Genomic DNA, 14,185 nt, shown 5'->3' on the forward strand with positions numbered 1-14,185 from the left:
GCCACAGTGGTTTCTCGAGCCGTCGGTATTTCAGAACGTGAGACACGGAAGTCCATTGAGTGTCCAGTCTATCCTGTATACTCGTCTGTGGTAGAACTCCTATAATGTTGCCAACATCCTTTTCAGCGGAGAGCAGAGAAGGGAATTTTAACACTTGAAAAGTCGTTTACAGTGTACAGTGATTTAATTTTTATAAGATTATTTAATTATGGTGTATGTATATACAAGAGACTCGTTGTCTGATTACACGCAATTTGTCTCCTTATTTTTCTTCTATAATTAAAAAAGAAAGAAAAAAAATGAATATCTTTTTAAATTATGAATAAAAAAAATTGATAAAAACGGCCAAGCTATTCATATCATTTTATTCGGAAGAGTTCACAAAATCATTTCTCGTTCGTAGTAACTAAATAACTTGCCTTCTTGTCAGGATTAATACAATAAATAATAATGCACATTAGTTTATAATGAATAATTTATTTGTTCTGCGGATGCGTGTTGTCGTGAATGTTGACCGCGCACGTCGTCTGTCTTCTTCAATTGAACGAGCGCGTTAACGTGTGCAGCGAAATTTATAACATTTACAATTATTTATACTCGTAGCTACGTTCGTAGCTAACTGTTGCTTCTACAATATATTATGTTATAATATGTAAACGCAAAATAGTATGTAACGTGTATACAAAAAAGGATGTATAAAGTATCAAAAATGTTATTCCATGATTAAAAATTAATGAAAAACGTAAAAAGACGGAAAAAAGTTATCAAATGGTACGAGATCCGGAACTCTGGCTAGCGGCGTGACAACTTTACACTCTACCGCTGCACCTACCATTTATTCCTAGTTTGATGGTGGAGGAGAGGGAGGAGGGAGCGAAGGAAGAGGGGGAAGAGGGGGAACAGCAGGAAGAGGAAACGGAAATGTATTTATTAATTATTATTATTGAAAATCATAATACATATATTTAAAAAAGACAAATTGTTGTTAAATGTTTTATTGAATACATCTATTCTATCGTATAAGTCGTATAAGAGGAGGAACAGGAGGAAGAGGAAATGGAAATGTGGTTGTTAATTATTGTTATGGAAAATCGTAATAAATATATTTAGAAAAGACAATTTTTTGTTAAATTTTTTATTGAATACATCTATTCTATTGTGTCTATTATTGAAGCAGGCCTTTTCGCTCCTTTTCCCTCGACCGTGAATGAAATTAGTTTCGCTATTAGAATCTGTAATTTAAAGGTTTATAGTCCTTGTAATTTTCGCATTTTGCAATTACTTTTAGGACGTCGTAATTCTTGACCGAGCCAGATAGTGTCTTTATGAATTTTTACTTTTATCATAAAATAAGCCATTTTTCTTTTATGTTCATTACACGTACTGCTTTCAAACCAACCGCGAAGGTCAAACGAAGTCTCAACACCTTGCACAAAATATGTAAATATTTGATCAAGTATGCCCTCTTCAGCCCGTAAGGTGGGATATACGTGGTCAAAATTTTTTATTAGGCGCTTTCAGACTTCCAAAATTCGAATCATTTTTTCATTCCACGACGTAATTTTACAACCACGGAAAGCACATTTCTTATATGATATATTATGTTTATTAGAATACTCCATATTTTTCTACTAGAGATTCGTGGAGATTCGTGGAGATTCGTTTAGTTGTCGTAATCTCACGATACTGATATACGTAAGTTTATATACTTGAAACCAGTTATAAACATTACTCTACAGAATATTTCAGAGTAAAAAATAAATCAATATCTCCTTAGAAACACTTATTTAAACATTCAAATTTCACCTTTTTCCCCTTCTCTAAGAAATTATATCCAGCACCAAGGTGTAAAAGACTCGAAAGTAAGAAATCGATAAATGCTGACGATAGTTTTAACGAATTGGAGTTTATTAATTATAATATAATTATGTAATTGGTTCCTTGTTACTAAGATACCAAAAATTAACAAACATGTATTAGATTTAGTGAGAAACCATTCTGGTACGCTCTCTTCGCCCCAGTTCTTTGACCAGATAAGACGTGTTTTCTTTTGGTTCAAATATAACAGTTTAGTTTGAGTTCAAAATTGTTTCATTTTCTTTACGAGCAGAGTGCCTTAGCGCTCGACGGGCACGAATTCATCCCGGGTTCCAATAAAAATTCCTGAAGGCCACGCAACACTTTTAACCCAAGTAAATACTGCATGAATGCGTCGATATGTGTGGTTAATAATCGTTTGAATAATGCAATATAATGCAATAATAATGTGGTGACTCACTAGCATATGAATAAGATGATTAAATGCCATGTTATTTAACTGTGAAGAACGTAGTTTCTCATAAATTTTCATTTTGATTGAAAAATGTATGAATTGAAAAACAATACAGATTTCTGGCTGATTGCTCTACCGTAACCAGTTTAATAAGTTACAGTTGTTACATTACATAGGCCATCGAGATAGGACTATTGTATCTATGTATACCGTGCCTTTGAAAGAGAAATAAAATGTATGTAGATAATTCAGTTTCGAAAGAATTGATTTTAATTAACTCGGCTCCCATATACAGATATTGGATAGTATTAAGTTTTGTGCATAATATGTATATACACGTTTAAAATATAGTACAAACAACTATTTTAAAGAAATCGATACTATATATATTTTAGTTCACTTTGAGTTTTTATTTTATTCTGCATTATATTTACAAAATGTTTTATATGGATAAGGTTACGTGGTTATTGACACATAACACGAAGTAGCGTTGTATCGTAGCGTTATGTTGAAGTCGTGTTTTAGTTCTTCCTGTATCGGTACGTGGCGCTAGTATACATTACACACATTTTTTGCAACTTGCCTGCGAGCGCCACTCCAAATATCCCATATCGGTGAGAGTCAATAGCCACCACTTTTAACGTTTCGTCGGACTTTACGATTCCACCGTTTGCATGGCATTTTATGGTGCATAGCAAATTATATTCTTTCTTCTTCTATTTTCTGCATGTTGTATCTGTTTGCAAGGGTAGGATTCTCAAAATGTATAATCATCTTTATGTATTGCAAAATATTTATATATAAGTGTGGTATGTGTATTTCAAATTTGTGTATAATAGATTTTACTATTGTATTATTTTGTACTTTTGCAGCTAATGTAATTTTCTACGGAGGACGGTGGAGGATAGATTGGGTTTTCACGCAATTTCATATTTTCATAGCAGTTAAAAAAATTAAACCTAAATAAAAGTTTACTTCTTCCAAATACTGTGATTTGGACTAATTGTACGATTAATTGAAAATAATCAATAAAAGATGTCATATACATACCTAAGTTGTGCATTTTCACCTCTAATTTTTTATTTTTATTATATTTGTATAATTGAAGAGGTAAACCAAGGCAGGTGCAGACGTAATTTAAAAGTTTGTCATCAAAAATTTAATAAATTTCCACAACTTTAATGAAAAGCTTTTAAATTGCGTTCTCACCTGCCCTGGTTTGCTTCACGGTTAGTTAACCTTATTTGAAATACTCGATACTTATGCATATACAGTCCCTGTCCAGTTTATTAGACGCACTATAAAATATTTGTAATTGTATATGTTGCACTAGATTATATGCGATATTATTTACATTTACCCTTACAAATAATGATTTTTATATAGAAAATTTATGATACAGTTTTATTTCATATTTGTTTTTTACATGTCGCCACATAATGTTAAGATATTGGCTGTGGAACATAAATAAGTATAAACTTATTTCATTTGCGTTGTTGCGTGCTACAAGCACTGACGTGTTTATATGGTTTTCTTTAATGTATTTATTTGTCTTTCAGGATTAAACTACACGGTAGCTTGTTTATTGTGTGTGCAGCACGTGGCAAAAGGTGGCTCTACAAAATATTAATATTTTATACTGTAAATTTCAATATTCTTTAAAATTTAATAAACACATACTTTTTCTATAAATATGATGTCTTATTTATGTTAACAACTAGATAATTAAGTATATTATACATACAAATTAAATAACTATCTATTAATAAATTCTATAGCTATAAAACACCCGATAATTAAGATTTTACATAGAATCTATAGTGCGTCTAATAATATATGACCAGCGACTGTATATACACACATGCGATCATTTATACATTTACGCATTTTAGTTCTCAAAACAGTACACGGCGCTACAAACGTGTCCTTAACTTTGAACCTGGGAGCTTGATCCCGCTTGACTACGCGTCAAGTAATCCCCTCCTTCTAGTTACAATTCCCCACTACAACTTACCCCCACTTCGAGATGATGCAAATTAGCTACGCTGGTAGATATGGATGTACTACACTATGTACTTTCCTGGCAGAGTAGAAGACTACGGACAGCTTAGGCCGAGTGGTTTTCCCACTCTATACGGAATGGGCGTAGAGTAGAGTCCTTTGCAAATATGTATATGTCAATGCGTGTTATAACTACAAGTATGCTCACGATGGACGTAAAAGACCCATCAAAGACGCGCACTATTTGCGTTCCACGAGAAGTCTCGTGGAATATCTTAGGTGCAATGCGTTTTACGAGACTTCGCGTGAAACAGAAATAATAAGTTATCCTGTATTTATTAATTTTGAGTGCACCTGAACAAAATAAGCTCTGAAAAGAGCTGATTTGTAATTTTCGTCAATCTGTAAAGATCTGTTGTAGTAGCTGTGGAAAGTTTTGTGGTCTTTACAGTTCCTCGTTAGTAAGATTTATCTCTTTCGCTCTTTTAACTTCTAATTACAGTACTTATTTCTAAATATGTATAATGTTACCACTATCAGTGCTGCTTCTACTAACACTACCATTACCACTACCACCACCACCACCACTGCTACTGCTAGTGATATTTACAGTATCAGTATTAATAACAAGTGTTACATAACATGAATTTTCCCCAGATCTTCGAAACTGTTTGTCGAATAAATTCTGACGAACTAAAAACAATATATTAAATTTACATTTAATAATCTGCTTCTGTGAGCAGTATTCGCACTTTTCATAGAAGAAAAAAGTTGTTCGCAAACATATGTGAAACTAAACATTGATTTTACTTTCGTGACAAACTTGAAGATTTCGGGAAATTTCAACGGTGGTAAATGGACGTAGTAGTTTAAAACATTTGGCTCCTTTTGATTTTTTAATTTAGGTCAATCCGGGCAGACGAAAGGCAAATATGGCGCCGACTTTAGTAAGAAGAAAGGAATACAAATATTTCAAATAATGACAATTTTAATATTGTTTTGTAAAGAGTACAAATTCTATTGTTATTCATTATGTGTAATGCATGCGTTTAAGAATCCGTTCTTTGCGAGGAAAAGAAAACAAAATTCTTCGATATTGAGAACGTATTTTACACTACGAATCAGAAAACTTTACCTACGGTATACAGCCACTGAGCGCACTGGTAAATACCATAATAATGAACGGTTCTGCGATAATGGAACAATACAAGTCAAGATGATAAGAGTCATTGTTAATGTAATATCCAAAACTGTAACTGCTAGCCAAAATATGCGAAGTGTAATAAAAATTTCTTTCTTTTAGTGTAAGAATAATCTGCTGTAAACTTTGAAAGAGTGCATGTGCTAAGGATTTTCCTCTTGAATTTTAAACTATAATATATAATTATTATTATTAAAAATAGTTTTCGAAATAATAATGAAACATTATAATTCACTTTACTAGAGAATAGTTAGGAATCTCGGAGACCATTATGCCTAATTGCTTTATAGAAAAAGATATTTTAATATTTGAGACCATATCTTTCGTAGAAAATGTTATAATGTGAAATTACTTTTACAATACAGTCCATTTTTGTACAAAATATTTCCAAACAAAAGAATGCTTATTCCTATCGTTATATGTATACAAAAAAGTCGTATAGCATTTGGGAGTTCACTAATCTTTTAAAGCGTTGTTAAGAAGAATTACTTTATGTTCCAAAAATTCTGAAGAAGGGAATATTAGTTATGATCGTGTTATTGCAAAAAAAGTTAGGGTATCCTGAAAAGGTACCGCGATAGTGTGTGATCGGTTATTTGCAAAACATTCTCATCACGCGTTATCACGTATTCCGCAGCGAAACTACTGAAAAAAGTGCATGAGTCTGACTTGTTATAGATCAAGAGGTTAAAAAAAATGAAGGGTACGCGGCAGATAATAATTCACTTTTCGATTGTGGCACTGGTGAAAATAGTTCGAATATGTAGATACTATTAATGACTGCATCTTCATTAATAAAGGGTTTCTTCATACGATATATTATTTTTATTTACAGTTACTGTCACTTTAAACTGTACATGTAGTGGATAGCTTGATTTTTTTCATATAAAGTAAAATTCATGGATTTTAAATGTTTAAAATTTATATACACAGAATATAGTTTAATGTTTAATATTATTTAATAAATTAAATAACATTTGTCGTTATACTTTATCTGGAAAAATATAATTCTTACGAAGAAGTCGAAAATTAATGCTTTTAATTCGGATGCAAAAAGAGTTGTGTGAAAGGAACGACGACTGTGGATTATGTCTTCAATAAACAATTTGGCGGTGGATACCAAAAATTCTGTGCTAGTATGGCAAGTATTATTGTGACCGAACAGGTCGCACGTTCCTACCTAACTACTATTTCGACGGTTCTCCACTCTACTAACGGAGTCGGTTTTGAAACCGCTCGTGGGCAATCCCAGGCGTTCTGGGCTGCTTGCGCTCGCTTCGGAGCTACTTGAGCATCGCTGATCTAAGCTTTCGATAGTAGTCCGTGATGCCTCCAGGTATACATGCTCTAAGCCTCCCACTACCACAGGTTTTCCATTCACATGCATAATTGAAACACTATTTGTAGCTAATTTTCTGCGAGATAACAGTGTACATGGCTTGCAAACGAGTCAGACGACATTTCTCATTAATTTGTATTTCTGCCTTGTATTTTTTATCAGATACTGCAAATTATAGGAGAATGGGCATACATGTGAATTGGTTAAGCTTAGTATCATTTAACTCGCTCTGCGGTGCATGTGGTTTTTTCTCAAAGATGTCACAATTCAAACGGCCACACATACAGACTTCTACATGATATACTAGGCTGCTAACCACAGACTTCTATACAGGATGCTTCAGAAAATGTGGGACATTTTTGCAGGGTAGGTTCTACAATCTACATACGCAGACAATAAAAAGAGTTCATATGCATGTACGTTTGGAGACGCATAATTTTTTAGATACATGTTTATTTTATATTGCCTAAAACGCTGACCTATTACTTGCCTGCACGGTGTAACATTCCTTTTATGACTGATTCATACTATCCGTCTAGCGAGTGGCAGGCTAGCCTTTGCACCAGCGCACTGTGAATACCAGCAAGCGATTACATGACGGGCATCATCTAAAACCGATTGGAAAAATATTTAATGGAGGCTAGCTTACCGCTGCGCCGGATTCTAAAAATTTAGTGAAAGAGAGTGAATAAAAATTACAAAAAGAGTCTTAATTTTAAAAAAACGTAATTCAATGACGGATAGTGTGAATATTTCGGCCTTTTAAATGAATGGCGTACAGTGATGAATCTTAAAGAAAGCATCATACCGTATGCAATGTAAAATAGTGTATAACTAAAGTACTAAGCGTTTCCAGAGATATGTCATATCTGCACACTAACTTTTCTTATTATCTTCGTGATTAGAATGTATCGTCTAAGAATGTACCATATGTTTGAAAACACTGTGAGTATCAGTGTATGATACCCAACAGTGTATAATACCTTAGTTACAGACGTCATTTTAACGATTAGAATCTAATAACAGCTCTTCTATGCGTTTACGAAGCTTCAAATTGAATTTTTAAATTTTCAACTTTTCGATTCACATGATGTCTGACGTCATTTTAATTGGGAGAACATAAGGAAGATGTTAATATTATTTTTTAATCCTTTTTTAAATTTAACTTAAAATTTAGTTTTCTTAATAAAAATAAGGAAAAATTTTAGGGAAAAAATTTAGTGAAAGAGAGTGAATAAAAATTACCAAAAAGAGTCTTAATTTTAAAAAAAACGTAATTCAATGAAAGGATGACAAGTTCTCCCCATTAAAATACGAAATATATGTATATAGAGTGTTTCAAAAATACGTGTGAATACTTCAGAGACTGAATCTATACACTACAAGTAAAAAATGTTACATGAACATATGTTCTACATACTTTACTTATCGAGTTACTAATGATTAGAGAAAATGTTGGAAAGTGTTTGTCATCCATTAGATTTTTATCTTTGGATCCATTTAAAATTTGAATAATGTAAATAATGTGCACGAATTGCAACAAAGGATATAAAATGGATTTGAGATTACTCGAGGAACACTTGATATTTTCGGGCCAGTGCCAGGCTAATTGTAAGGTGTGCAGTACATTTCGAACATTTTTTTAAATCATCCATAACTTGAGTAGCAAGATATATAGGACATATATTCATATGACATTTTTTGCTTATTTTAGTATGTAGATTTAGCTTCTGAAGTATTGACATATATTTGGGAACACCCTGTATATGCATACATACAATATATCTATGTACATACATATAATATCCATATGCAAATTCGACTGTCAGTGACACAACTGACCCAAAAGTCTATTATAAGAGAATTCTTATAAAATTTCACTTATAAATAATTGTAAAAAATTTGTGAGAAATTCTCATAAAATTTCATTTATAAATAATTTTAAAGAACTTCTGAGAAATTCTCATAAAATTTCACTTATGAATAATTATAAAAAATTTGTGAGAAACTCTCATAAAATTTCAGTTATAAATAACCGTGAAATCGCATACGTTATGTTTGGCATTATTTTTATCCACAGAAGACGAGAAATTCAATTTCTGGCTTGTCAACTTAATTAGGATATTAATCTTCGGTTACCAAGGCCAGTAGATTAATAAATCTGCCTTAGTTTTTTATTGTTCCATTGTTCCCCAGGAGATATTGGATATACAAACGTCTAGCTCTCTCTTGAGTAGCTGAGTAGCTTCTCCGATCGAAGTTGTTCCATCCTGCACTTACTTGAAATTATGCACTTACTTAGATTGAGTTTTATTTATTATTTATTTACAAGTTTTACCATTGAAATACTGAACAATGTTAAAAATTGTTAACTTTTGTTCCCCGCTGGAAAAGAAAACTTTCTTCAGAGCATGATTCTATACACCTTAAGGTATAAGGAAGTAAAAATGTAATAGTTATTTTACTCAGAAATGATGGCAAAATTATGAAAAATGCAATTAGGTAAGAATATGATTATTGTGGATGTACTTCATTTATGTAGTTGTATTTCTTGGTCTCATAATCTTTAAATTGTGGTCTTTCAGTAAAATAATCATTTAGAAAAACATGCCGAAGATTATTTATTACGATTATGATGTATTTATGTTTAATGAAAATAAAAACATAATAAAAAGTACCATTATAATAAATTAATACTATTATAACAAGAAATTCTTTCCTAATAAAATGTATCGAAATCAAACTTCCCACAGTTATTTCCAGTTAATATGACTATTACAATTTTTATTCCTTACTCCTTAAGATGTGTAGAATCATGTTGTAAAAGAATTTTTCTTTTCCAACAGAGATCAAAAAGTGACAATTTTTAGTATTGTCTTTTTTCTTCTCGTAAAATCTATGTGATTTATATTAGTTTTAGTTTAAACATCTTACAAGAGTATGCTTAAAAATACTAAACTGTGTACCAAGATTTTTTCGAGGAAGTAAATATTGAAGGTCTATTGAAAATGTTTCTATGGATAAATGTCGACTATACAGGGTGTTTCTAAATTCGTGGAAAAACTCGGAGATGTAGGTAGAAAACAAGAAAATAAACCGAAAACTTCATATGCAATATTCTCGGAAACGCTTAGTTTGTTAGTTATACACGATTTTATATTTCATAAAATACCGATGTAACAGTGACCCATCCCCTTTAAGGTCAGTGTCCAGGCTTCGACGAGACCTCGAGCTTTTAAAGATCTAGGCATTTCTGGGCCTAAGTGAGTCTCTGGCGATTCGCAACGCGTGTCGAGAGATACTTCATCGAATGGGAAAACATACTTTCTAATTGAAAATACTATTGATATTTATCTACGATTAAGGGGCTGCTTTGGCATTTTTAGAAAGTCGAAAATTTTGCTTTCTCATAAATGGATAGCTTGAACCTTTTTAAAGAACGTGGAAAAGATTTCATACTAAAATATTAAAAATGAAATTCGGTTTGAATGCCCTGTCATTTCTCAAAATGTTTCTGAAAATTCAAGAATCCTTTCGGAAAAGCCTAGAGATATGTTTGCGTGAGGGTAGAGGCTATTTCGAACATCGATTATAAACCTATAGTAAGTCATTATTCACACATAGCGTTCTTCTTTAATACTTTAATCGGAGTGGCGTTAAAAGTTTACATGTAAAAATACATTGTGAAACATTTTGAGAAATGACAGTACATTCAAACCGAATTTCATTTTTAATATATTAGTATGAAATCTTTTCCATGTTATTTAAAGAGGTTCAAGCTATCCCTTTATGAGAAAACGAAATTTTCGACTTTCTAAAAATGCCAAAGCAGCCGCTTAATCGTAGATAAATATCAATAGTATTTTCAATTAGAAAGTATGTTTTCCCATTCGATGAAGTATCTCTCGATACGCGTTTATGAGCTCTGGGCTCATTTAGGCTCAGAAATGCCTAGATCTTTAAAAGCTCGAGGCCTCGTCGAAGCCTGGACACTGACCTTAAAGGGGATGGGTCACTGTTACATCGGTATTTTACGAAATATAAAATCGTGTATAACTAAGAAACTAAGCGTTTCCGAGAATATTGCATATGAAGTTTTCGGTTTATTTTCTTGTTTTCTACCTACATCTCCGAGTTTTTCCACGAATTTGGAAACACCCTGTAGAAACGTTAATTTTCTGAATGAAGTGGTATGCTTTAGGTTAGTAGTTCTTAACGTTTTTAGAAAAGTCGAACACTATTAAGTTTTTATGTATTTTTTCTGTAAAGCAATAACTAATATTTATGTAATTCAATAAAATCTTAAAATTAACAATAAAAAGAGACATGCAGAAAATCAAAGTAACAAAATAGAGGATAAATGTGAAAGTATATTACCTCAAGTAACAAAAAAGATTAATAATACTTTTAATAAGATATTTTCATCTGGTGGTTTTTACATATGTGAACAATATCAAGTCTGATCTGAGATATAGTTACCCTAATATTTTCTTCTATATTAGCAAACTTTATCCATTTTTTAGTTTTTACACTGGTCAATGTCGAGAAACACTATTCGCATAAATAAGATGTTGAAAAAACTGTAACAAAATTCTAAGTATTTTTTTGGATACAGATGAGTAATCTTCTTGGACAAACATCTAATTTTCTTCAAGGGTTGTTTTTGAATATTTCATTTGTAGAGTACGATCTGTTGACAATGGATTATCTCAGACAGTTACCTAATTTTTACTGTATAAGATTTACAAGTATTACTTCTTGTTATATATGAATTATAAAATGGAAATAAATTATTATTTTTATAATTTCTAATAAATTAAAATATTTAGAAGCAAAAGAAATCACGACAAATTTCGTGAAATATTGGTTAAAAACCAGTGTCTTAGGTGAAAAGGCGTAAGAGTACGAATTTCCTTCTGTCGGGACATGAAGTCAAATCTTGTGTGAAATTTCTGTAACTTCTTTCTTTTTTTTCACTAAATTTTTCTTTAAATTGTCTTGTTTTCGAAATTTTTATTATCATTTTTTTGTTAATAATTGTAACTTTCCTTGTAATGTTTATTATTACTTTTATTTTTTTTATTTTTTTTATCTTTTTTTGTTAAAAATTGCGACTGTTTTCTTTGTCTTTTTAAAAAAAATTGCAATGTATTTATTTAATAAATATATCTTGGTGCACAGTTTCTGTACATCTATAGCATACCTTTGTCAATTCAATTGGATTTAATTAAATAAATTTAAATAACTTGACTTACTTTTTTCTTGGATAAAGAATTGATATACCATCCAAGGACTCCTGCTGCAGTGATAGCAATGATAAAAACCACGATGATGGCTCCTATCTTTGTGTACGACAAAAAACAACCATCATCTCTTCTATATATAATATCATCTCTCGTCATGAATTCCGTCGGACCACCGCTGAGTTGTGGCATACTTTGAGCTGTGAAAATTATTTACTAAATTCAAGAAAAACAAATGTTAAAAATAAACACTTATATTGTGTATTTGGGTGTCATAAATTATTCATAAAAATTCAGGACAAAACTTTAAATAAAGAAGCTTATATTTAATACAAGTATATAAGTATTTTCATTTGTGTCAAAATTATTTATAAAAATCGAAGAAAAAAAGTATAAAATACAAAATTTAAAATATAGAATTTAAAATGTGAAACACAATAAAATACAAAACACCTACTAAGCCACAAATAAAATATAGAATGTTTTGTTTTACACTGAAAAAAGGATAAGTTTGTCGGAAGCAAATTCATGCTTGCATTTCAATAATTCATTATGTCATCTAAAGATATAGCAATGATAACGCGTGCAACATGGCTGAAGGTTGCTTCAGTGCTTCAGAAGATTACGTATTTAAATTGAACGTATGTACCTACAGTTGTGCGCGATAAGACGCTCTTCGAAACTGACCATTGTCAGGTACACCTTTTGTTACGTGATGTTGGATCCTTTACACATTAGTGTCAAACAGCAAATTTTTTACGATTTTCTATTATTATTTTTACGATTCTTTATTATTGTTATTACAATCTTTTGCCATGGTGAATATATTATTATAAAAATGAAAATGTTTAATGAATTTAAGAATTTTAAAGAAATATGTTTTAGACAATTTTAGAGAATGAAAGAATAAATTTTGACGATTATTTACTATTATTTTAATTATAATGAATATTAAAAAAAGTAATACTAACACTGTAATGAATATTTTGTTAAAAATTAATTAACTGAACAAGATTGATTAAATTTTGATACAAAGTTTCAAAAACTGAAGAAGCTTTATTTTTAAACAAGTTCAAAATTTAGTGAAATCTTTAATATTAATAGAAAAAGAATTTTAAAGATATTATAGCATTGTTTGTTTTCTTTTTCAGAAATTTTTTCTTTCAAAAATTATCAAGGACCAATTGTTTATGTTATGAGTAGACTGCGAATGTTTATGCATTTGTGAAAATTTCAAACGTTTACAAAATTACAGAATTCATATACTATTAAAAAATACAGAAAATAGAAAAAGTAGAATGGAAATTATAGTTTTTGAAAGATGAAAATATAAAATTGCAAAAAATTCGCAGTTTTCTTATGAGATTTTTTTGCTTTTTTAATAATAAAATTGTTAGAAATAAGAGAATATACTCACAACTCCTGCGCCCATAATCCTGCCAACTGGAAATGGATCCTCGACTCATGTGATCAACTTCCGGTTTTTTTCGATCTGACGTAAGAAACAGTATACTTACTGTGTACAAGGTGTACAAATAAATATGAAAATAAATAGGAAAGAAATTGAAAGCTCACTTCTATACTCTTATCAGAGAATAAATTTTCTTTGAAGGAATGAGTTGTGATTTTAAAACACAAGGAAAAATAAGAAAAGTCTATATTAGATAGTATTATCTAAACTGAATTTGTGGTCAAGTAGTTGCTTCGTACAGGTGCAACGCAATTAGTTTTCTACTGCAATGCCACACGTGAACTCACAATCAGCTGAAGAGTCGGAAAGCAATTTGTTTCTCCCCACTTTTCTACTATTGTTTCTCGACACCGCTTCTCTCTTCTTCTTCTTCTTCTTCCTCTTCTTCTTGTTCTTCTTCTTCTTCTTCGTTTTTCTTATGTATTTACTCTATGCACATAGCCCTTTTAAATTACACATACATTTTTTCGATACGGATAGAGATAGTTATAGAAATTAACTATATGTTCTCTAATATCTATCTAATATTATTAAAATATTCCTTCAATTAAATTTATCGATGATAATTGAAACAAACATATATAACAGTTAAAATATCATGAAACTATCAGAAAGTTAAAATATCAGATACTAATATTATGAAACTAATTTCTGTTCT

The 14,185-nt window shown here is 30.9% G+C and overlaps 1 protein-coding gene and 1 long non-coding RNA gene across 6 annotated transcripts; one reads left to right on the forward strand and one right to left on the reverse strand.

Moving 5' to 3' along the window:
• Positions 1–2,545: 2,545 nt before the first annotated feature.
• On the forward strand, positions 2,546–3,321 carry LOC143187037 (uncharacterized). Its single transcript, XR_013003137.1, has 2 exons — positions 2,546–3,020; positions 3,145–3,321. It is a non-coding gene; the product is annotated as an uncharacterized LOC143187037 (long non-coding RNA).
• A 3,088-nt stretch (positions 3,322–6,409) lies between these two features.
• Positions 6,410–14,155, reverse strand: LOC143187342 (uncharacterized). 5 transcript variants are annotated; one of them, XM_076391494.1, is made up of 4 exons: positions 13,815–14,155; positions 13,474–13,548; positions 12,069–12,256; positions 6,410–9,083 (listed from the first exon to the last, which is right to left on the reverse strand). In XM_076391494.1, the coding sequence occupies exons 2-4, from the start codon at positions 13,520–13,522 to the stop codon at positions 8,988–8,990; spliced, it is 333 nt and encodes a 110-aa protein (XP_076247609.1). In that variant the 5' UTR covers positions 13,523–13,548; positions 13,815–14,155; the 3' UTR covers positions 6,410–8,987. The 5 variants fall into 5 exon arrangements, with proteins under 5 accessions (XP_076247609.1, XP_076247608.1, XP_076247607.1 ...); XM_076391493.1 differs by having other exon boundaries at positions 13,474–13,572; XM_076391492.1 differs by having other exon boundaries at positions 13,474–14,155.
• Positions 14,156–14,185: the final 30 nt, after the last annotated feature.

Source organism: Calliopsis andreniformis, unplaced genomic scaffold (genome assembly GCF_051401765.1).
Source record: "Calliopsis andreniformis isolate RMS-2024a unplaced genomic scaffold, iyCalAndr_principal scaffold0022, whole genome shotgun sequence".
Taxonomy (NCBI): domain Eukaryota; kingdom Metazoa; phylum Arthropoda; class Insecta; order Hymenoptera; family Andrenidae; genus Calliopsis; species Calliopsis andreniformis.